Genomic DNA, 25,511 nt, shown 5'->3' on the forward strand with positions numbered 1-25,511 from the left:
TAGTGTGCTGATGATAGCAACAGGGCCTGTGAACTGTTTTCCTTGTAAAAACATGTGGATTTCTTTTAATAAGACCTTAACTTTGGGGGTTTAATACTTAATTTAGGAATAATTCAAGCATCCTGCATTCTGGGAACAGCTACAATGCTTTCTGTTCTAAACATATGACTATATTCAAATTTAACTGGATCCTTTATTACACCAGTGAGGATATAAATTAAAAGAAATATTATTTTTTCCAGTTCGTGACCTAAACTGTTTCCTCTTTGTGTGGAGACATGTTAAAAATAAAATCTCCATATCAAGTCTAACCTACTCTATATGTTTGTGATACATTCCTGAATTGCCCAATGCAAATGCTTAAAGGCAAAAATTAAGTTTCTAAGGGCAGTCCTCTAATGTCTGAGTTTTGATGTCATAATTGTAAAGACAGGATTTTTGTATAATTGTATAAACGTAATTTATATTAGTGCATTCTAATTTGGAAGGAAACTAGCTATAAGTGGGGAAAAATGTGAGAAATTGTATGCATAGGAAATACTATATTTTCAAAAGAAAACAAAGGAATTGCTAATATCTTTCTGGCTTTAGATCATATCACATTTCAGTAATAAAATTTCAGAATATATACACGAGGGAGATACAAAAAAGACAAACAGGCTATAAAGCACTTGGAAATTTATTCAATAATATCAAGGCTAAAACTGTCTAAATATAAATTAATCTTACAATAATATTTATTTATTGTGTTGTATTGAATTTCCAACTCAAGATTAGTATTTTTCACTTACATGTTTTAAATTTTTGGTATAATGTTTAGGCTTTCATGTACACAATCTAATATTGCCTCAGCCAAACAGAAGGTGATTATTGTGTTATTCAGTAAATTGTGAAAATAGAAACTATAGTTAAAATATTAAATATTCTTATGAAAAGGTTGAGGTCAACAGCTGTCAGAACTACAAACCATTGCTAGGACTTCTGAGCAGAACAGCTGAATTCCATACTGATAATATTATTGTTTTCTGAAAGAGGTGTTTGCCTGAAAAGACAGCTTGTTGTGTCAAGCCTAAATATCACTTTGAGTAATATTTTGCCACCTCTCCATTTCAGCAGCTTCTCCTCCAGTATTCTCAATCTGCTACATGCAGAGCAAGTTTATATATTTTGGCAGGATAAGTCAAACAATTTGCTTGGGGAAAATTCCTCTTTTCTCTCTCTCTCTTCTTCTCCCTGCTGCTCCCCTCCTCCCAGCCCCACCCCCGCCCCCCACCCCCTTAATGTAAAATACCTGTTATCTCTCTAGTCTGAAAAAAAAATGTATAAAAAACCACAAAATAAACAAACTAAAAAAACCTTACTAGTCACTGCCACTGATTTTGTTGTGGTGTGACAATTAATTTTTAGGGTTTAAGTCAAGTGTTAATTTTAGGTTGATTAGGAATCCTAAATTTTAGGTTTCCAGTGCTATATTTCCAAGCAAAACTAATAGAATTAAATACACAGTTAGGAGATTGTATAGGAAGCTGGTTTTGGTAGCAGTACTGGCCCTCTCTGGATGGGTGAACTGACTACAGTCTCACATGCCATGGCGAACACAGCCACATGCCACAAAGGAGGTCATGTGTCTTTTGTTAGCAGATCCTTTTATTTGGTCCACTGGGCTTTCTGCAACCATGCAGATTAGACAAAATAACTATTTTGACATTTGCAAACTTCAGATATCTATTTCACATCAGTTAAAATGAAGATTCATGGAGTTTCAGTGAGTCATTTGGGACATTGCATTTTCAGTTTGACAGAAAATGAAACTTAACCCATCTCACTGATTGCTGTGTTGTTTTGAGGTAATATTCTCTCAGGGTCATTCTAAACTCAGTTCAAGTTCATCAGGAGGTCCTGCAAATTCATCAGCTTTTTCAGCAAACCAATCCAAAATATCATGTTGTAATAAAAAATTGAATACACGTTTTTTCCTGGGCTTGGCCTTTGCTACGAATGTTGTTCATAACTGTGCTGTGGACTAACAGATCTGTATTTCTGCTTTTCTAAGATTTAGTTAACTAACCTTTGGTCATCTCTGTCTTCACTAAAGACCATGTAGACCATGTTTTATGTGACCATTTTATCAATACAGTTCCTTTAATTCTAGCAGGCATAATTTAATTCATGCTTTGCAGCATCTTTGAAGCAGCCTATAAAAAAACTGCTAACAGAATCCCAGCTACTTAGACAAGAAGCTGTGTAGCCTAAAAAAGAGTTTAATGACTATCAAAAAAAGACCAATTTGGGCATTTACGTTACCCTTTTCTTGGACACAGTGAAGTAATTATAACATCTCTGTTTCCATTTCTTGAGAAGAATTTATAAAAAATGTTATTTTAATTGAGTTAATGGGACTTCCTGTTTACTAGCTTCCTACTGTGAAAATCCAAACAGGAACCAGTGCGAGTTTTCATATTGCTGAATTTTGAGGCAGGCTAGTTGGCTAACTTTTGCATTAACTCTGTATATAACAGGTAAAGGAAGAAATTCCTTGAGAACATTATTTAGTCCATCTAACTGAAGGTCTTGCTTTGAGTTGCTCTTTTGAGGATGTTCTTTGGCTCCATTTGCTATAAACAGAGTATAGTGGAATAAGCCGCATAAACTGGGTTTTTAAGGTTGTGATGTGAATTCCCCTCATACTTCTGTCTTTCCAGGCAGAGTATCTGCAATACTGGGTTTACTATAATGTTGACGTATCTCGTGTATATCAGGAATTTCCAACCAAGACAGAACTCCCTGCCAAGAATCAACAAAACATCATTACACTGAGTTCTGCAAGCAAAAGTAGTTGTAGTTATCCTCAGCTGGAAAACGGCTTCTTTGAACTTCCTTCTTTCCCATTTCAATCATACATTAACCTTCATCATTTGTATTTGTACAATCAAATTAATTATCTTGGGTTGAATGTTTGGAGGAGCATTTAGAATTAGTAGCTCTTTAAGGAGCATGTGCATCAAGGAAATGGTAATGATGCACTTACACCAAATAATTGTTCTTTTTTAAAAATGTAATTACTTTAATGGATGTATATTAAATATTAATGTAAAATGTTTTCCCAGCAGTGAGTCAATGCTCAGTGAACTGATTACACAAAAAAGCATTTTTCCCAAAGATATTTTCCTGATTATTATTCAATGTAATTTCATGTCAAATTAAGAAACAGAGCTTTCTTAATTTAAGTTTATTCTTTCCAAGTAATGGCATTTTAGATTTAGCAATTGTGTGTTCTGTTCCTTAGGAAATAACAGAAGATCGAGATCGATCACGACTGGATTCAATGGTGCTGTTAATTATGAAACTGGACCAGCTTGATCAGGATATTGAAAATGCTCTTAGTGCAGGCTCTTCTCCATCCAGCACCCCAACATACAAACGGAGGCATATACCTGTAAGCCAGTTTGTGTAATCTTTCTTATTATTCTATGAAGAATCTGGTTTTACTTCACTTTCTTTTTTTCTTTCAGGCCTCATATTCATTAGCTTTCAGAATTAAAGCTCTTTTTGTAAAGAATTTGTTGCATATTTTTTGTTTGCATATATGTATGTTTTGTAGGCAGTAATAGTAGCATCCATTGCTTCCTTTTGGCATTATTTCATAGAGAGCTTCAGAGCTCCCAGGTGAAGGAAAGGGACATCAACAAGACTCAGAAAATGTCTCGGTCTCTATCTAATGTAGAGTCAGCACAGAGTCAGGATCACACCAGTCTCAGAGCATATATATGCGTAATTTGACATTATATAGTTAAAACTGAAAGTAAGTCTGAGCTACAGGTCTTGTTTTTCTGCTAGTGAGAGGGTCCATGAAATATTTGGCAGAGATACACTTATGAAATCCTCTGTCATTCAAAATAAGATTCTGGGCAGAACTTTAATTATTTACATTTCTTTAGTTAATTTATTTATTTAAATTAGATAATTCCTTGCTGAGAGTAGTCTGAAGACTAGACAGCTCACGAACATGATTGATGAGTTCTTTTTTCCTGAAAAATGTTCACGCATGTACCTGTGAAGAAGATGAAATGACTGACCGAAGGTATTCTCATGAAGGTGACCTCCTAATTTCACCCAGATGTGCTGCAGCTGGTTTTCAATTTATAAAACCTGAGAAATACTGCCAAAAGATCCCTAGGCTAACATTCAGGTCATTTTCTTTTGTTAGTGGTATTTTCTTTTAGATAATGAGGGGATTTTCCTATTAAAGACAGGCTTTACTGTTGCTATAGGTGAGAAAAGCCGTATTTAGGTTCTGTGAGTTTGGTCAGCTGAAGATTACATAATATGTCATTTTTAAAGAACATAACATAATTACACTTTTAGTAGTTAAACATCTTCCCCCTGAACACCAATGTTCTCACAGCATCTCCTTGAGCACTGGTAGGAGAGGAAAGCTGAAATACAAGGTTAACATTTGTTCTCTATATCTCACTCACCAATGACAGCCAGCATTTACCTAATTTCTTAGAGCAATAAAGGGAGTTGGGGCAATCTATGTAAGTAAGCCTGCATGATAATTAGAGGTGGTACCTGTTTCTGTGCTGCAAAGCAGCCCTCCAGAAAGACATTTTGCATCAAACATGGTATATATGTTATTTATATACACTGAATTTTCTAGGAATTTTTGAGCCTTTGGGTTTATGAATCAGAAGATCAAAAGATTTGGTTTTGTGCATTGTGTTCAGCCTCATTGATTTTATAGTAACAAAGCCTTTGGATGTGATACAAAAACATGGGTAATGGGGCAGGAAACATGGTTCTGCACTGTGGCAGCATGGCTCTGCTGAGCAGGAATGTATAATAGCAGCTTTACACAAGGTGATTTCTACAGAGGCATTTCCATAACTCTGCTGCTTTCCAAAAGCTTCACCTTGCAGACTGGCAGGAGATGTCTGGCTGAAATGCAGGGTCCTACCTAGAGTGCAGCTTTGTCTTTATTTTCTTAACCTTTTCAGAAAACAGCAGGCTTGTGTACTTGGTGTAGAGGCATCTGTAAAATTGGCAGCTTCAGTTTAACAGAATAGAGATTTAACTGAAATTAATGAATCGAAGGGTTGCCATTTCTCTCCAGTTCAGAAGCAGAACGCCTGAGATGCTTCTGCCCCATATTTCACCTATTCTAGGACCTTGGTATGAGGAAACTGAGGCTTTATCTGCACAGAGTTGGCTGGGGTTAATAGTTCAGGCTTTTTTCTGTGTTCTGTGTAGCCGTATTCACACAGGCTGCATCTTGGCTAATAAACCTGACAGTATATGGCTGTTTCTACACATAGCCAGCTTTTTGCCAGACATGTGTCACAATTTATCTTGCAAGCAGTATAATCCCCTGCCCACACTCTATGCAGTAAATCAGACATGTGCAATATTTTTATTTCCTCAAAAATAAATCATACTATATTTCTTCTTCTCTATGGTCTAAAAAAAAAAAAAAAAAAAAAAAGGGAATGTAATTAGTCATTAAAAGTAAGGGCATTTTAACCAGAAATAGCTTTTGGCTTATAAGTGTCTGCGATTCCAAAAAAAATAGGGAGCTGTACCTCTGAATTGTGTAAACTGCTGGATGGTGATGTCATTTCAGCTGTATAATGCTTTACAGATGTTCACTGAGCTCCCTACACTGTCTGAGACAGAAGGTGGGAGCACACAGGAAATACTGAACATCAGAGAAAAATGTCAGACTTCTGCAGCCCCTAACTGATTTTTCTTACCTTGCATTCTAACATTTAGGGGAATTATAGCTTTGATGTTAGCACTGATTTATAATTTCAGAACAGCAGCTAATACAAACCACCACATTGAAAAGTACAGCAAGCAGATGTGTCAGTGATGGAAAGAATAAGGAGAATTACCCATATATAAAATTATGCTTATATATGTGAGTAAGCCTACATAAATATTCTATTATTTAGAAAAAACAGATTTTTATTTCATATTCATGTTTACTAAGGAGACTTGCAACACTTTTTTTACAGGATATTGAATCTGGTTCTGAAAGTGGAGTGGATGTTGCTTCAGTAAATCATTCACAAACAAACTCGTCTCCTAACATCCATGCTCCTGACACAGCATCTCCCTGCTCGACAGTCAGCTCTGGAGCTAAACCAAAGGCTGGGGTGAGTACAGAGATTATGTTTTCTTAACATCATTCATGATATCAGGTTGGAAGTGAAATAAAGATATTTTATGCTATTCTCTATATAGATTGCATGCAGTGCATGTGTGACACTGAAAAAAAAAAGACTAATAATGCAGGTTGTCTCAAGTTGCCATCTGAGTGGCAAACAATCCTAGAAGTTTCAAATTTAGAAGCACAAATCAGCTGATGATTATAACAAGCTAAGTTTTTATGTGAGAAAATAAATTAATGGTGCTATTCCATTTTACTTTGGAAGATAAGGTCTCCTGAAGTGGTATCACTTGGAAAATTTTCCAAGTCTCATGGAAGATGCAGCCAGAGAAAAAGATGGTTGAATCATGTAGCCTGATTTATGATGCCCACACCAAATCACCCTATTCTTCTTGAGAGGCTAACCTCTTGTGTTCTGCAAGCAGATGTATTACCCTACTGAAGGAGAATATTATTCTAAGGCCAAATTTCACAAGTGGTTGCACACGCTGGAGCTCGGAGAGAAGTGTTTGAGCAGGCAGACACTTCCCTGTGTGTCAGTGCACACAAGATGATGAGGAAGGGCAGGTCTGAGAGCTCAGAGATGGGAAACACCTCCTGTTAAGCTGTTAGAAAAGTGTTCAGAGCAGTGTACCTGAAACCAAGTTTTCCTTTCAGGCAAGTCCTCCAGGCTCCTTTTCCACCACTACAGTGAAATGCTTGAAAGCAGCTAGGGGGGCTCTTTCTGTATGTATCTGGTGCATGTTGCTGTATTTTATGCCACTGACTTTTGGGACATTGAATTCTCAAGCGGTCTGCTATATAGTTTACTCCTTAGACTGGAGGCAATGGAGCTCGCATCCTTCTGTATCCTTTCATAGATATATATACCTATCAGGACTATGGTCCTTTCTTTTGTCATTGTACATCTACTGAAGAATCCTTCTTCATATTGCTTCAGCCACCAGCACGTGCAGAAAAACTTGGATGTCCTAGAAACCCCTGATATACTTTCTGTTTGCTCTGGCATTTACTGTTTCCACTCCCTCATTAAGAAGATAAATCTAGGCTCTTCTAAACTTTGCCTAGGCTGAAAAGTTTTAGCATAACTCCTGCTTCATCTGTTCATGAACTCAACCGCTGCTGCTAACTGAACCAGCAGAAAATCTGGGATAAAATATTAAAATACAAAGTGCTGTTAGTATAAATATATATGTTTATAACAACTTTATAAAATTAAAATAGAGACCAACTGTCACTTACTGCACTGCAATAATAGCAAGTTAACTAATGCCTTCGATTGAGGCCGTAACAAAACTTCTAATAAACATTTACATTTAGGATTGTTCACTTGTACAAAAATAAATTCACTTGTAATTTATCATCAGTGCATAACTATAGCAAATAGAGAGCTCTGCACTCTGTCATTGTATACAATGCAGCACAAGTTCTCAAATAAGTACATATGTTATGCCAGAAGGTGATGTTCCATTTTATGAGATCCTGAGAAGAGCACAGACACTCTCTAAGGTATTAAACATCCCTTTTAATTTTATGTTTTTCTACTAATATTTGGGGAACTCTTAACACCTAGCTTTGCAGAAGCATGGGTCAATTCCTTTGGAGTTAGATATTGTGTGTTAATTCACTTTTAATAAGTATCTATTTGAACTTTGCTGTGATGAGTATCTCATGCTGAACATATCTGCAAATATTGCTTTCTGATATAGTTTATAGATTATTTAATTTATTTTGGAGACTTTTGGGGGTTTTTTTGGTTGCTGTTTTGGTTTGGTTTGGGTTTTTTTACTTTGTAGACTAACTGTGAATATTCAAAAAATCTCTGTTGATGTGTGGGTTGTACAATCCAAAGTCATTCTTTGTTAACCTGTTTGGTAAATGAAGCTAAATTTCCTCCAAATTCAACTCTCTTTCCTAAAGTTTTGCGTGCTGCAACTCATCACACTCTGTAGTGGAAGTTGCGCATGGGCTCTTTTTAGCAAGTAGGTTCAGATAAGGACCATATTTCAATTTTTATCATAGTAGATTTGATAAGTACAAAAATATCGTTCATTTTTTGCTCAAGTATAGTTCTCCTGAAAACTGGGAAAACCAAGATCCTCTCAGATATGTTCTATTCCTTTTGGCTTTGGGCTTTCAGATTGCTTTTTCTGTGTACCCTTCTGATCCACAAACTGAGTGGTCATGTGTGCTGTCGCTTCAACTGTTCGAAACTTTAGCTGCCTCCCTACCTGCACTCGAACTTTACTTGAAAGCATAAGTTTTCTTGGAAGCCGGTAAGAGAAGATAACCCTTCACTCTTACCCTTGTGTGTCTCTAGCCCTGTTGTTCATCTAGTCTGCATGGTTAGATAGTGTGCTGCTGGGTGCTTGACTGTCATCCTGTACTAGTAGAAAAGAAATTCCCGTATTTGTCTTGTCATGTTCAGCATTGGGAACTATTCAGGATGAATTTTTACATGGGCATATTGAATGACATGTCCTTGAACCACTGCCCAGAACAGACATCAGGGATGTCTCTGTACAGATTGTTTCCTTGTAGAGATCAACTACCTGTAAGGGAGACTGTTGAGACTGTTGTCACAGTTCTTTTTTCTTTTTGTCTTCCTTTTTTTTCTTTTGTCAGAGTAGCTGTTGTAGGAATATTTTATTCCACACTGGAAACTCAGCAAGCTACTTTTTAATGGTAATGGACTGTTTCAAACATTTTACTTCCTTTTGATGTTTGCAACTGCAGATCTTCAAGGATTCCAGATGCTTATTCTCCAGGAACAACTTATTTTGTTCTGTTTATTAATACTATTTAAGCAAGAGTACAACTGCAATTAGTTAAATTATGGAATGATATGCAGAATTTTTAAACAAACTATAGCAAACTGTTGACTGCATCAAAAGCAGACTGTACGATTAAAATACAACATCTTGTGCAGGCTCGAGAGGTAGGAAAAATAAGGCAGGGAGATATGGGTTCAAATCTAATCACTTATAAAGAACTCGCAAAAGATTAACTACACAGGACCTTATCTTACAGATTGGAAACTTATGTATAGACAAGCTAAGTCCATTCAAGTTAATTCAGCTTCATATGGATTTAAAATATTTAAAAATATCAAAATATGTTGACATATCCCTAAGCAGAATTTGATTTGATATTGTGGAAATTATTCACTCATTGGTTTATGGAAAACTAGGACATTTTAAATTTCCATGGACAGATTTTTTGAAATGTTAAACAAGCTTTTCATTAGCAGAGGTATTCAGATATGTATTCTAAATTTAATATCAATTATAATTTTATTTGTACATTGATAGTAGATATTATTTTAAAGAAAATTAAGGGATGTATTTACATACACAAGTTACTTAACTTTCATAAAAATTGTCTTATGGATAGTCAAATCTATTCTTGTCAGTGTGAATACACACGTACAGTATACGTATGTAAGCGTACGCATGTGTGCATACGCATACAGAGTACCCCTTTACTGAATACTTGCATGACAAGGAAGAACAAGAATCTCCCCAAAGCATCGTAGAGATTTATTTCTATAAAAAGGATTTCCTATGATTCTGCAGGGTGCACCATAAAAGCCTCTGACATGCAGATGTAAGTGGTACTTTGGGTATATGAGAAGTATACAGTTTAAGAATCTTCATCCTAAATGTAGGAATCTGCCACCATTATTTTTTGTGGTCATAATATGATCCATAGAGTAACGAGTTCACACTGTAACAACTAACTCAACATGAATTTTTTTGGCAAGTTGCACAAATAGATAATCCTTGTACCTGTTCAATCATGTGAATCCTTATTTCACATTTCACACATAATTTAGGATTGGATAGTAAGAAATGGTTTTGGCATCTTTATTTATGTTTACAGAATAAAGAATGTTAATGTTTCTAGAATTAGCACATCTCTATGTTCTGGAGTTTTATTCAGTCTTCAATACAGATTTTTTTTTTTAATATTAGCACTCAAATATATACACTTGGCAAGCGTTAATCACATGGGAGTTGAAATCAGCTTAAAAAAATATGAAATCAACAGGCTTTTGCCCCAATGGTCATGAGAAACACTGGAAATGAGTGTGTCTGGTCTGGATTTGGAAAGCAAAGAATGTAAATATCCTATATGTCGTTGCCTTCTACAAACTAGTGCCACACATCTGGACACATAACTTTGTTCAACAATAAAGACCAGAAATGATTTATTTTTATATTTGGCTTGATTTTTGTAAAAACAATATGTAGCTATAGAATTTTAAAAGTATTTTAATAACAAAAGATAAGTTACAATAGTCTTCTCCAGCATGCAGTTAAAAGCTAACTAGTTAAGGAAAGCTTGAATCAATTATCATCGCCTTTTTTTTTTTTTCCCCATAAATACAAAAAATTGGCTAAAGGACAACAGGAACTAAGGCCTAAAAAATTGTAGCCAAATTTTTGTCCTTGAACATCTGCTCTGCAAAGTCTATCTCTTTTCTATTCAGGTGAAAAAAAGAATTTAAAAAAAAAAAAACAGCTGTGATTATTTTCTGCTGCTTTTCTTGGCAGTGCTATCCCTCTTGTTTCAACAGTGTCCAACTTAGCCCTAATCATGCTATGCAGATGTAATCAGAAATCTATTATCACCAGAATAGCTGATATCTGGAAGATTGGTTTTCTGATTAGCTGTAATGACTCATTTGAAATGCATTCATTTCTCAGAGTGATTTTAGGCACGAGTTATGCCTGCAAGTACAAAATAACCCGGTTTTGCTACACACTAGAATGGGATTCAGGTGCAGCTACTGATTTCAGCGGAGCCCTGGATGAGCTCAGGAGTCCACTTTTACAAATCTTGTTACTTGGGTCAGGGCAAAAAAGTGTTTTATATAGATGACAGTTTTTCAAACTGTTAATTTGTATGTGCTAAAATAATTTAGCCTTTTGCATGTGCTTTTGACTCATATTATATTTTAAAATTTCAGCTGTTTAGAGAAAGCCAAATAATTCTGTGAAGAATAATATATAAAGTTGTAGATCAAGAAACAGAGTTCAAGTTTCTTGCTACTTTATTACACTGTTTTTTCAACTTAAGAAGTGAAGATAAAATTTATGGTAAGTGTCAGGAGTCCTTGATTTCAGAATTAAATATTCATAAAGAATTATCAGGGCAGCAACTGTTTGAATTTCCCACTGCTTTATGTTTTATAGTAAATTAAATGAACTATGAGGTGTGCAAACACACACAGAATAAGTAAATTAATTTCTGTAGACAAATTTTTCATATGCCATTGAAAGGTGATAGATTTTGGTCTCAATGATTCATACTTTTATTTCATATTTACTTATTTATTAAAGTCCTTATATCACTTTTCTATTTTTTGCTGATATTACCCTGTTCATTGAATTCTTATTTTACTCAAGCAGGCAAAACTGGAAGTTATTCCGGTAAGCATTAGGGAGAGAGACTCTTATCATGCAACATAAATTAAATATAGTTTCTTTAAAACTTGAGAATTTTTACAAATAGAAAATGAGAAAAGACTTCAGGATCTGACCATATTGATTAAGTTAGTATTGCCTTTCTATACATGTTTAAAAAAAGTGGTTTAGAAGATAGGATAAGACAATTAATTTTGAAAAAATCTTAACCACATTTTCATTTGAATTCTAACAGCCTTTTATTTCTCCCTACAAAAATTTTTTTTCAAAACATAAATTGCCATGAAGTTACATTTCCCCTTCATGTAGCAGATAACAGCAGAATTATGCTGTCCTTCTTACACAGACCTCTCCAAATTTTTCTTTGACCCTGGCTTGTTCCCCAAAGGAATCTGTATTCTGTTTTAAGTATAACTTCCTATGTAAACCCCAAGTGTATTTTATTTTTTCTCAAATGAAAGAAGCAGCAAACTGCAAATGCCAGAGGTGCTTTTTCCTCTATGAAGTCTTTTAAGCACCAGAAATCTTAAAGGTGAGTGCTGTTTTTGCAATGAGAGTAAGTTACTAGAACTTGAGCTAAAACCACTGAATCAAGTTATGAAATTTTTGATGGTGCTGCTGTGGTCAGGGACACACTCTCTCTCTCTCTCTGTTCTTCTGCATTGATTCCTGAGTGACCAAAGTGTATGTACAGAGTGTAAGAAAAGGTTTGTCATTTGATATAGCTGCAGCATGACTCAGAAAATACATGTATTAGGCTGTCCACTGTTGTTTCTACGCTCAATCCCAAGACAGCATTGGGAATCTAAATAAATATCCAGCTTGTGAAGTGCTAAGCATGAAGACATCAAGTTGTACGTCTACATGGCTGTCTCTTCTTGAAAATTGTTTATAGTAGCTATGCTTATACATGTTTTTTTTCTCATGTTTTCCTCCTTTCTGTAGAGATGCTGATACTGTCTTCTACGCTGTACCAGTCTGGTTATGTGCGATAAATATTTTTAGAAACAGAAGCAAAATTTGACTTCTACAGCAGTTACATTGCTAATTTTAAGGTTTCTGATGTTAAGTACATTTTTTCACTGTATACTGCCATCTGCTGCCTCACTCTTGTAAATGAAAGGCAGCGGGCCAGAAAGAGCAGGCACTTATACCGCGTCAGGCAGTCGTGCCGATTAAAACATTTCACAATGTAAGAGACAGACTTTTCATCTTTACTGAAAAAAAAACTTTTCATCTTGTACAGATACATTCCAAATATCTATAAGATGTGATTGACTAAAGGTTGATATTTTTCTGTGTGTATTAAGTTTTAATGGAAATTATAGTGGATGGGGATACTTTTAGAAATGTTAAAAAACTTTCACTTAGTCCTAAAAAGAATTGATTTTACAATAATGGAGGAAAAAATCAGCTCTTAATGGATTTAAGATATTTGGAAGATTTTTAGATTAATCCCTTGAACTGTAAGTTTCGTATTGGGAATTCCTCATTTCAAATTCAGACATGCAATAATTTATTTGTACATTAAGTGCTGGTATTCATAAAAATCATTACACATTTTCAGGCAGCTCCATAGTTACTGACAAAACATAACATCATAACTGCATGTTTACCATCTTAGAAGGCACATGAGTTTGACAACATATAGTTGTTTTTATTAGCGTGCTATGGTTCCTCTTGGCATGTTGCTTATTGGTTCAAGTGGACCCAACTGGGAGGAAAAAGTACTGAACGTTGCACAGCCTTCCTGCAAGATAGTCTCTGTTTGTTTTGTGAAATCCAGAGTGTTTTTCATTTTTCTCTTTTTATTCAAGTCTCTTGTGTTTCAGACTAGAAAACTACTTCTCTGTAAGTAAAAATCACATTAAGCTAATAATCATACCTGAAAGTTGCCAATATTCAAGTAGTTCAGTAGAAAAGTGTGAGCAAGGGTTTATTTATATTTAAAGGTATCATGTTTAAATGTTTTACACTCTAGTGAGTTATGGTTATGGCTGCCTTTAGCAGGCTAAGAAGTTACAATTCTTCAGGGTCAGCTCAGACGTGTGAATGCGTTTCGCATCTTTTCTGCACGAGCTAAAAAAAGCTGAGGGAGTTATCATTTCTGGTCACTTATGAGAATGTTGTTGTAGGGAATCTAAAATCTGTAGTCTGAGCTCTCTGACATCTTGTTTACATTTAGGCCTATGCAAGACAATCCCAAACCCTTCAGAAAGGAGGGACAACTCATTCTTTGCACTACTAAATCTTCATTGCAAGTCAGATTCACTGATATTTGGAATCAAATCTGTTGTGTTTCTGTGCATCAGCATTGCATTTATTAGTACTGCCATATCTATGTTTACAAATGGGAATTATAATCTGTAACTGGAGGAATTTTATTGTGTTGTTCTCAGGACCAATATCCTATGTAGCTTAAATGTAAATACTCAAGGCTTAATAGCAGGAAATCATGTATGTTTTTGTTAAATGATCACAAGCAGATGTAGAAAAAGAGGGCATTCCAGGTTCTGTAAGAATAAATCATTTGAACATCAATCATATGAATCATGTGAAGTCATACAATTTAAAATTTCAGCCTTAGCTTAATTCGTTTCTTTAAATTTAATTCTGCAATCAGTTAAATGAGTTTTCTTACGTGAGTGAATCTTTTTAAATCAACAAGACTGTGAATGTCAGAATTGTCACATGCATGAGTATGTGGATATGTATTTTTGCAGAATTAAGACCTCGTGTAAGAGCCAAAAGATACAATGGTCATGATGAATTACCACAGGGAGTCAGAATACTTCTTCCCAATGTGATATGCCTGTTATGTTAAAAAATACATACAAAAAAAGCCCATAAGTGACCTTTCCTAAGCATCAGGAAGTTTCCCTCATGTGTACTATGACTATATTCAAAGAGCTGACTCACAATCCATTGATTGCTAAGTAATGGTTATGTAGATACACCACAGGGCAGCCAGAGTTTGCATTCAGGCTCATGATGTAAATGACAGTCGTCATATGTCATCCAGTTCCAAATGAAGGTATGATGCCTAGAAGAATTGTTTGTGCCCATCTTACAAAAGTCACGAGACTCAGTTCTATGCATCAATTATTTGACTGCCACAAAGTACCAGTAAGATAATACTGTGACTTCAGTCCTGCCAAGTACCACAGACTAAAAAATGTATCAAGCTTCTGCATAAATATAATGGTAGACTGAATTTCAGATAATAAGTTGTTTGCAATACAGGAATATCGTAAGAGCTGGAATGTGAAATGCAAGAGTTCAGGCTGATATTCTAAAACACTGTGAAATGGGGAGGAGGGGCAAAGACATTTTCAATTTAGTTTATAAATAGATATGTTATAGAAAAACATACAAGTAATAAAGAATAAATTACTTAGAAGATTTCTTTTGGATTTTAGTACTTTTTCAAAACTGATAGCCAAAAAAACCCCACTCCATCAACTTATGTTTCCACCTCTGACTTATGGCTGTGCATCCCAGGGTAGTCTAGAGAACACTGGAGGCTCATTCTACAAATAGGTAGACATAGTAAAAAAAAAAAAAAAAAAAAAAAAGTGAAGTTTAAATATTACTTTTAGGTAAATGTAGCACTATATTTTAAATCAGTAATATATTTTTTGATGCAAAATTAAACAAATAACATGGTTTAAGTATTGCAAAAGGCATATATGACCATAGGTCCATATTTTGAATAACATAGTTGAATTCTTGCTATTTAAAATCTGGTATTAATGAAGACTCGTGATAGATCACTGACTCAGGTTTTGGGGGAATACTGACTGCTTCATATAATAACTAACAAAAAGATTGGTATGCATAAACAAATCAATTTTGATGAGTTGTTAGTCTATTTTTCAGTCAATATTTAGAAATGACACTTAGTGACTTTGATAACCATATGCTCTGACTGAAAAAATAAGTTTAAGTCAATATTTATAAGTTGCCTATTGACTAGCATGTTGTTCCAAAATTGCTGTTTATTTTGCTAAAGGAAAGCAATATGCAGACGTCAATTTGCAAGTGATTATTACTGAGGAAATAAGTTGTTTTATCTGTTGTCCATGGATAAAATAATCTGTTTAATTATTTGTACTCCTTTCAATCAAATAGAGGCCTCACATGATGTCATACTTAACTGCCAGATGCCTTGTCTTCCTCCAGTGCTTTGTGGATATGCACATACTCTCTCATTTGTTAGCACCTTCAGGTGAAAATTGTACATATTACTTATTTCTTCTAAAAGCTATTTGTAACCATTAGGTTAAAGGGTTAACTTAAATCCTATGGTGATTTGGTGAGTGGACATTGTCAGTATGAATAATTAATGCAGAAATGGGAGGTCTTCTGCAGAAGAGTTGAAATTCCCTCAATATAAGATAAAGAGCCTAACGACATTTCAAGATACAGCAAATAGCAAATTTTAGTTGGGCTTACATTGACACGATGTCAAATACTCCATTTTATCAGTCATAGGCTGATTGAACAGACTAGCAGTGTTGAGGACAGGGATCCAGCCTGCTTTATTAGACATAAACCCATTAAGGAAGCAAACAAAATTACACCTTGTGTAAACTTCAGTGTATTTACACTTCAAAAAACAATGTTAAAGCTTATCTAAATTTATTTTTCTTCATAAGTAAATCTTTCTCTCATATGAAATCAGTAGGAGAAGGCTCAGTTTATCTAGCTATTTAGAACTGGTAGGTTTGATAGAATGACAGGATATCAATGTCTTTTTCAACTTAAACAACTCTGATAAGAAGCTGGTTGAGTCTGAATCGACTGCTTGAGCTTGCTGGGCTTTGCTTTCAATGGCCATATATTCTGAATGTCAAACACCCATGTGTTCTCCAACTGTATTGCCTGATAAGTTTAGTGCAAGTCTCTCTTTTGCACTGTTCCATATGGACTGAATCAAATCCTAACCAAGTTTCCCTTTTTTCTTTAAGTTACTTAAATATGTTTAACTATATTTCAGTATGAAATTTTAACTCTTCTTTCACACTCATCAAGAAAAGCTTACATTACATTCATACTTTTAAAAAAAATATATATTTTCTGTCAGCATGTAATCCATATAGTGCACCTCTAAACTGAGGAACTCACATCCCATAATCCAGTTCAGAATGATGTTTGCACACATGAGCAAAGATGGGCAAAATTTTTAAATCACTGTCAGTTAGAAGCCTATGAATGGAAAATTGCTGAAAAGTATGTCAACTCATTCTTAGTGTCAACAACGTACAGAATTTAATTTCCCTGAAGCAAAACTAAGTTCTCTAAGCAGTTTTATTTATGGAATTATTTGTTGTTTAAATTGCTACAATGCAGAGGTGTATAAATCTGAACAGGGTTGCATTAATTCTGGTGTGAGCCAACATTTGCGAAAGAGATCACCGAAGGAGATGATGATTGGTACAGACGAGTTACATAGGGAGTAATCATTTACTGCTTCTTAAAAGCAAAGGAGAATCTTATTTAAAGGTTATATCTGTGGAGCTTATTGATATTTTGGAAGACAAAAGTAAATTTGTCTCAAAAAGCACTTGGACATTTGTTCGGGGAAGGTATATAATCCATCAAAAGAGCAGATAGAAGCTTCTGCTCATTATCGCTATAGTCTTAATGTCAGCCATGTGATGAAATCCCAATGCAGGAGTTGTATTTGACTCAAGAGCCACAGTTTGCTGACCTCTTCTGTTGGGCCTGTTGTTTGCAGTAAGTGCATGGCGTATCACTGCCATTGAGATTGCCATGTTTTTATACACATCCTCTAATCTACTGCAGGTCTTGGGGAGAGGAAAATAGTCTAGATTGATTCAATATAACCGCAGACATGCTCTGAACAAGAGACAGCTGGACATGGAAGCCCTTACATGGGCTTTTTCTCTTATATGGAAGATATTTCTCATGCACAGAGCTTTATCTCAATATAACTTTTCCTAGTGACACACGCCTTCTCTGTTTCGTGCCTGATAGAGCATTTCAGAGCAAGTCATAAATGCCAAACATTACTGGGAAACTCTGTTGAAAAGAAGGAATCTCAATTCTCCTTTTAAAACTATACTGACACATATTGCATCAGTTATTACATCTGTACATCTCACCATTTTTAGAATTCTGTTTCTTGGAAAGGAAATAATTGGAAGATATGGTGTGGGATAAATTTCACCACATGCAGAAGACTAACATAAGGATTTTTATCGATCTAAGTCCTTAAAATAGTGTTGAAGAGCATTTTACTGTGTTGAAATGAGCAGAATACATTTTCTGTAAAAGCCTTTAGTAAACATAATGCAAACAGAAATATTCATGGATTTCTGACTGTTTCCATCCTGTTCAGTAATAACAACATATCTCAAAATCTCCAGAACAAAGGAAAAGAGAGTTCCAGAAAAGGTCAGTAGGTCCCCTTGTTGGGCAGTATGAAGGAGTGGAAAGAAAGAAAGTTGCTTGGAGACTTGCTGCAGAAAGCTAGATTGCATATTTTCTGAGAACTGCAGCTAAGGGATTTAGTGTTGTGAAAAAACATTTTGCCAGTAGACCAATAGGTGACAAAATGCTGCCACTCTATTCAGTCCAACAGTGTTGCATAAGACTTTCAGCTAGAATAAACTGTTGTTAGATGCTGAATTGTTGGTTAACTTGTAATTTGCCAAGGGCAACTTAAGCTTTGGTTTTGGATAGGTCTATGAAGAAATCCATTGTTTCTCTATCAGACTGTGAGTGCCTATTACATCTTGCTAGGAATTAGATCACGGGGAGAGAAGCAGTCAAACTAAATAGCACAGACTGAAAATCATCTTGTGGACTGAGAACCACAACACCCTTACCTTATTCCTCAGCAGTTCAAGAAAAGGGAAAGCTCAGAGTAATTTGAAGACAGAGAAAATAATGTCATCTCAGGAGTGTATTTATAAGGTAATGCTGGTTTAGGGGTGCAGTTGTGCCCTAGGCAATACTGCTTTTTTTCTCCGCTTTTGCATTACATTCATATAAGGAGGGAATCACCCAGCTCTCCTGTGCTAATGTTGTCATGCAGAGCAGGTGAGATGCACTATGATTACAGGTGTAGCAGTTACGTTTGAGCTGCTTAAAAACCACAAAGACACCTACTGCTTTGTGCATCCACTGTGCTAATTTTCAAAGTAATGATAACTACTAGCGGCTATTTAAACTGATATCAAAAATGGTGTCCTGACAAGATTGGAATCGTTCTATTTATCATAGTGTTACTTACTGTAAAACTGTTTTCCACTGATCTCATACTACTCATATTAAAAAGTTTGGTGCTTGATGGGACTTTGACCTATATTGAGATGTCATAAAATTTGAATGCATTTTGGCTGAATTGTGCATATAAAAACAGGAAAGAGGACAATGATTTTGAAAAGATACTTTACTTCATCTTAGCTATGCTCCTGAATCTTTAAAGTGATCTGTTTTCTTTCCTGTTTCTTCTTCCTTTTTTCTTCTTTTCCCTGATTGTCTTCTTCCTTTTTCTTTTTGCTCTTCTTTTTTATTTTTCCTCCTCTTTTTATTCTGTCTTCTTTGGCTTTTACACCTTCCTGACTTTTATTCTGAATTCTCATCTTGCATTAAAGTCAGGACAGTCATTAACATAAAGTTTTCTCACCCTGCTCCAAAGTATTGTTTGTCTACCCTATGGTCCATGTCTATCTTTCAGCAGATCAGTCCTAGCCCTATCATGGTCCTAGTCCTAGCATGGTTGGCCAGCCACACCTTTGCCTGTCCCTGTAAGCATTTAAATTACTTGTCAACTTTATGTGCAGCTGGGTAACACATCTACCTGTGACTTGAAAAAGGTATAAGAAACATCGGCATTTATAGCAAACATAGGTGTTAGATGTTTTCCAGGCCATGGGCTGAAGACCAGTGCTTTTGGGGGACACATATATCACTAAGAATTTTTGCTTTTGCTATCAGTCTTGTTACTAGTGAATTCAGCCTCCATGAATTCATGTCTCCACTTGCAGCTGTGGTTATTTTAAGTGCACTATCAGCTAAGTCATTCGAGGGGAATTTGTCATGTCTGAAATAAAGTACGTTTAGCTGAAAAGAGAATACAAAAAATTTCAAGAAAGAAAAGATTTATTAAAGGGGAAAGAAACAATGTAATATGTAAATATGCCTTTTGGTGACAATTATTTCCTGTGTTTTATCTAAGAAAGAATTTCAAGCCTGAGTCCAAGACAAGTAAGAGAGTGCAGTACAAGGGGACAAAGACACAGAACTTGAGTTAGAAAGGTAGTGGCAACAGTTCAATCTCTCTACCAGCAGATGGAGAGCACAAGAAAGTAGAAGCATGCACATGGAGAAGGAAAAATCTTGCATCAGCTTTTGAAGGGGGTGAAACATGAATAAAGAAAAATAAGAGGTGGCAACAATTTGCAAACTAGGAGAAAAATTGGAAAAAATGGATTCTAAAGGGTAAAGAGGAAATTACAAGACCTAAATTATCAGCTTGGTGAAATCAGCCTGTTGGTAGTGAATAAATATCTAGATTATCTTATTTCATACATTGAACATGGTTTGAAAACGTGGCATGAATAGTATGCATTACTGGAATGAAAGAAATCCATGTCTGCCTTTTCAAGCACTTCTCCAGACACAGACATGCTTTGAGTGACATCATGGAAAACCATTTTTTCTTAACCTTTACATATGCCTCTCTGATAAGGAATTCTCTCACTCCTGCGCTCTCTTTCTCCCTGTCTCTTGCCCTCTCTGTCTCTTACTCTCTGCTGTCTCACTTTTGTTTTTCCCCTCCTCTCCCCTTCCCTCCTCTTCCCTCCTCTTCCCTCCTCTTCCCTCCTCTTCCCTCCTCTTCCCTCCTCTTCCCTCCTCTTCCCTCCTCTTCCCTCCTCTTCCCTTCTCTTCCCTTCGCTTCCCTTCGCTTCCCTTCTCTTCTCTTTCCTCCTCTCTTTCCTTTTCTCTTTTTTCTCTTTTCTTTTCTTTCTTTTTTCTTCTTTCTTTTCTCTTTTTTCTTTTATTTTTTCTTTATTTTTTCTTTTTTTTTCTTTTCTCTTATTTTCTTTTTTTTTTTTTTTCCTTTTAGTCTTCAAAGCCAGGGTGGGAGCAAGAGAACTCATTAACTTTCTGTGTAATAGTTGAAAGAGCTGGTTTGTTGGTTTTCTTTAATGTACAAAATTCTTCTCAGTGAGACATGCCACACATTCTGATCTCTCCCCTTCAGGCAGTTACACACTATTAAATATGGGGTTGGAAATGACATGTGTCTGGAAATACAGAAATGAAACAGCCTTCCAGTTTCTGCAGTGTGCTATACAATGAAGGTGTTATAAATTGCTAATTGATTGGCATGGGCTTCTAGTTTGTTGGCTTTTCTGTAAATAGAAACCGTACATTCCAGTGTGCTGACACTTTTTATTTTCTTCAGATTAACTACCATACTTCGAAACTTTCTGTGTTCTAACATAGAGATTAACAAAGTTTTCAGTTTGTCTGGTTTTATTTCCTAAAGCGTAGCTTGCACTCTGAAGTTTTGTCCTATTTACATTCTCTTAATGAACCATCTTTATGATATTTTTGTATAATACTATCCCTATTTTAAAAGAGAAGTAAAATGCAAACAACCTATAATGGTTCTTGAGGTATCCCCTGTGTTCTATACCAAATAAATTGTGAAATATGTTTATTATATATTATCTAATACTTCATGCATTATGTAGAGATTAATAGTGACTGTATTGTAATGCAGGATACAAAATAGCAAACAAGTTACTGCTCAAAATGGGAAGTGGAGACATCTTTTGGTCTTCCAGAGTCATTCTGCATTTTTGGGTTCCTACTTTGAGAAGATGGTGTTGTCTGTATGTGAGTGGCACTAGACTGGGAAGTTTATTCTTCCATAGTAGGTGAACAAAAACCCCACACAAGAGGCAGCCAGTGAGGAACTACAGGCCATCGAGACTGAAGATAGCAGTGTTGAAAACAAAGTAGGATTTCATTTCAGAGGTGGGAAAGTAGTAGATGACAATTAATCTCTCAGTAGTCCATGCTGCAGTCCATCCTGCAGAATGCTGCCACTCTCTTTACAAAGCTGTAACTCTCACTCAAGGATATTTTATATTAGAGTAGTATAGTCTTAAGAGTATTCAACATAGTTTAAGAGTATTGATGAATAAGTGTGATATTAGATAAATGTGATATTAAATATAATGAAATATGTTTCTTTAAAATTAGATGAGTTTCAAAGCACCTCAGACAATTGGTCAATATACATAATCTTGAAAGCCTGAAGGAACTTTAAGATAACAATATTTAAAATTCAGCCTTTGTTGTAATTGGTAGGTTTATCTAGAAAAAATTAAGATTAAGCATATACTTTTCAGCCAAACAGGAGCAATAAGTTTATTTTCAGAGTAAACTCAGATGGCTGATATATTGAATGATCAAAAAGTTCAGCATTTCAGAATCTCATTGGAAAATTAGTGGGGTGACAGGCATAAGGCAGAAAGCAAAAACGTGACAGAGAGTAATACAGCCAATTTTATATCCAGCTTCCAAATCGTTAAAACTGAACTATATTGGCTCATTGTGGAGCTTTGTTGCACAGTCTCATGTAATTTTTCTAATTCTTCCTTTGCTGATTTGCCAATACAAAAGCAGTTCAAGAAAGAGCCAGTTTTGCTGTTGCCATCACTGAGTGATGTTTCAACATGCTTAGGGATTTCAGAGTGTTTTGAGACCTTTGTATTCTTAGGAGAAAGGAAAAAAAAATCTTTAACTGTTTTGCCACATTGTTTAGAACATCCTGTGGATAATGTCTTGGAAATACAGAATGTGTAAGGATGGAAAATCAGAGCACATAAGACTCTATATTAAGAAAATATAGAGATTTAAGATTTATTTTTAAAAATTCAGAGGTTCTGGGTACCTAGCAGCTGTCCTGCACTTCAGGAGAGCATGTAATTGTGCAAAACTGTTTAATTAATTGAGCCATTAATTAATAATATCTGTAAATTACTAGAAGGAGTGATTTTATTAAAGCCATTTTGATTTCTCAAGGCAGAAGTAGACAGCTGCTGAGCTGGACAAATACAAGGGCCCTACCTGCCACTGACTGTTGTGAATTGCATTTCTTGTGACCTCCAGGACTACGATGATTTCCAGGAAGGAAAACTCCATTGGTTACTATTTGTGAACAGTTTTCACAAAGTTTTATGCTTCTGAATTATTTTGGAAAATATCTTGATTATGTCGTGCCTGTAATCTGACTGTAGACACTGCAAACCTGAACCTGTGTGCTCTTCCAAAACTCCTTGCTAGAATGAGAAATTCTCCAGGAACTACCACAGCTAAGGAAGTAGGAAGGCAGAAGAATTAAATTCTTCCTATTACTTGGTCATGATTGCTCAGAATAAAGCTAGGGAGAGTGGGAAGAGAGAATGTATGTTAAAATACGCACTACAAGGAGGAACTACCTTCTTGAAGGTGAGGATCAGTGTAGAAGCACTAGTACTATTTAGTTGAATCTGCCCAGGTTTACATCTCACGGTGTGCTGAAAGATGTAGGAGGTCTCATATTAAATATTTTTATAGAGAGAATTTTTCTCATTTGGAGTTGCCTCTTTTCAAGCAATATAGACAAGCTCAATATTTTACTTGGACTTTTGCACCCTTTTTTATTTACATATCTACCTATGATTTCCTGTCACTGAAAATCTTTAATTCATTAAGTATTCCATTGCAGCACTGAGGCCACCTCAATGACACAGAAAACATTGCCAAGAAAAAAGGAGCCCAAGGAGTTATATGTTCTCTTCCTTGTACTTCTAAGGAAGAAGAACTTGTAATTTCTGCCAAAGGCTTAAGTTCAGCCTTGACAGCAAAATTCAGAGCAAAATTTTCAGAAGTCTAATTGATTTCATATTAAAAGTCCTCTTTTGTAGGCAACTTGGACATTTGGGAATCTTTGAAAGTGGGTGGTTCCTCTTATTTTCCTCTTTTTCTCTTCATGTTCCAAAAATACTTGCACTTTTCTGAAAACAACACACAGTACTACTACATTCCAAGTAGAGTTTTCTCAATTATGGGCTGACATTTGTGAACACACAGAATGCAGGTAGTTTTTTTCCAAATAAAGTGATGCCATAGGGAATCTCTGATAATGTTTCCCTTCCACACACGATATTTATAGAAATATTTTCTTTTTTTTCTTTTTTTGGTGAGTCCTTTGACACACCTATAGGAAAATGTTTAGCTGATAGATGAGATTATTTGCCAAAGGAATTTTGAATACTGAGAACATTTGAAGAGCAAGACCTTGAGTCACTGACACAGACCCGATCTGTCTTGTAACTTTATTCAGAATTTCACAATCCTTGCTAAACTGCAAGATAAGGGCCAAAGGCAACAAACCAGCAGGAGCTTACTCAGAATGTGCCAAAGTTCATAGAACGTTTGCTTCAGGCTGGAGTTTGTTGACCCTTAATCACTCGGGGTCATCAGTGGCTCTGCTGCAGGGCCCTGCAGAACGTGAGTCCCATCAGATCTCCCGCTGCTGCTGTCCAGGCTACTGGGCAGAGTGAAAACTGGGAGATGTGAATTCCAAGGCAGAATTTCATGGGTGTCTGCCTGTCAGCGTGCTCTGTTGGGCTACCATCCTTGTGTAACATGTGTGTTTTCTAATTCTAAACTTCCTTAATCTCTTGCAAATGCTGCAGGTGGAGTTAATCACAGCACAGGCAGAAGATTCCTTCCAGTTAGCATACCTTTTACACATTCTGTACTGTGTTTTGGCATTAATTGATACTAGTTTAAGCACGTACTTACATAGTTTAAGTTTTAAATCATTTTTTGTTAACTAACAGTGATAACATTGCCAAGAAATGCCCTTTTCCTGTTAAGTCTCCTTTGACTATTAGTGTTACCTTCCATGACCGTATTGCACTGAGTATGCTAGACTGCTCTGAAGTAGTAGTGCGAAAGATTGCTATAGGGAAATAAATGGCATTTCAGACCCTAATCTTGCACCAAATTCAGCATGTAAACATGCACTGACAAAAACATGCTGCAGTCTTGTGATCCATGATTTGTATCAAGCTACTAAGGAATATTAACTAATTTAACAATGATGCTATTCATGCTATAGTAAAATCTTTAATGAGTATTTTTATGGCCTCTATCATTTGGGCAGCTTATGAGCTTTGACAGAAGTCATCTTCATTGCTATGGTAGAACTTTATAAAATATCTCATTCCTACAAGCTAAAGAAGCATTTGAGGATAGTCCATCCAGGACATAAAATACATTAAAGTGTTCTGAAAACTCTTCAGTTGTCTTCAAAAGCTCAGAACTTGTCAGTGTTTTTCATAATCCTCTTATATATGAAAGAGGCAAAAGAAAGAGGAGGCGTGAGGGCATATTGACCTCTGGAGCAGCTGTGTGCCACAGGGACTGAGTGTTTGGGAATATTCAGAACTGAATGATCCTCTTTGATAGGAAACTGGAAGTGGGGGGAAAAGGAAAGGATAACGGCAGTTCATGTTTTACTACAAATGAAAAGATTAAAAGATCATGAAGCAAATAATCTGGTCATTTCAATGACTTTTAGCAATATAAAAAAAAAAAAAAGAAATAAACATAGCATCAGAAAGAATCTGTAAACACTACTATACTTTTTAAATGAGAATATTCTAAATCAAAAGCTGATTCTAGATACTGTATATGTTTAGGATGATGAGGTCCTTGATACTTCAGAAAAATACTCGTGGGTAACACTCACAATTGCAGGTAAAGCTGAAATATGGGAGATCAGATTTCTTCATGTTTTTTCTTATAAGGACCTTCCCTACATACATCGTCAAAGTTATCTCATTGGCTGTTCCTGATGCTTTCTGTAGTGT

General features: G+C 35.6%; 1 protein-coding gene across 1 annotated transcript in view; it reads left to right on the forward strand.

Moving 5' to 3' along the window:
• DLC1 (DLC1 Rho GTPase activating protein) overlaps nt 1-25,511 on the forward strand; it is a gene marked incomplete at its 3' end in the record, with an annotated part of 206,606 nt that overhangs the window by 35,767 nt on the left and 145,328 nt on the right. Inside the window, exons 2-3 of the mRNA XM_080343312.1 lie at nt 3,287-3,436; nt 6,015-6,155. Of these exons, the coding sequence (XP_080199438.1) occupies nt 3,287-3,436; nt 6,015-6,155 (291 nt within the window). The remainder of the gene's footprint in view (nt 1-3,286; nt 3,437-6,014; nt 6,156-25,511) is intronic.

The sequence above is a fragment of the Nesoenas mayeri genome, assembly GCF_963082525.1.
Source record: "Nesoenas mayeri genome assembly, chromosome: 4".
Taxonomy (NCBI): Eukaryota; Metazoa; Chordata; class Aves; order Columbiformes; family Columbidae; genus Nesoenas; species Nesoenas mayeri.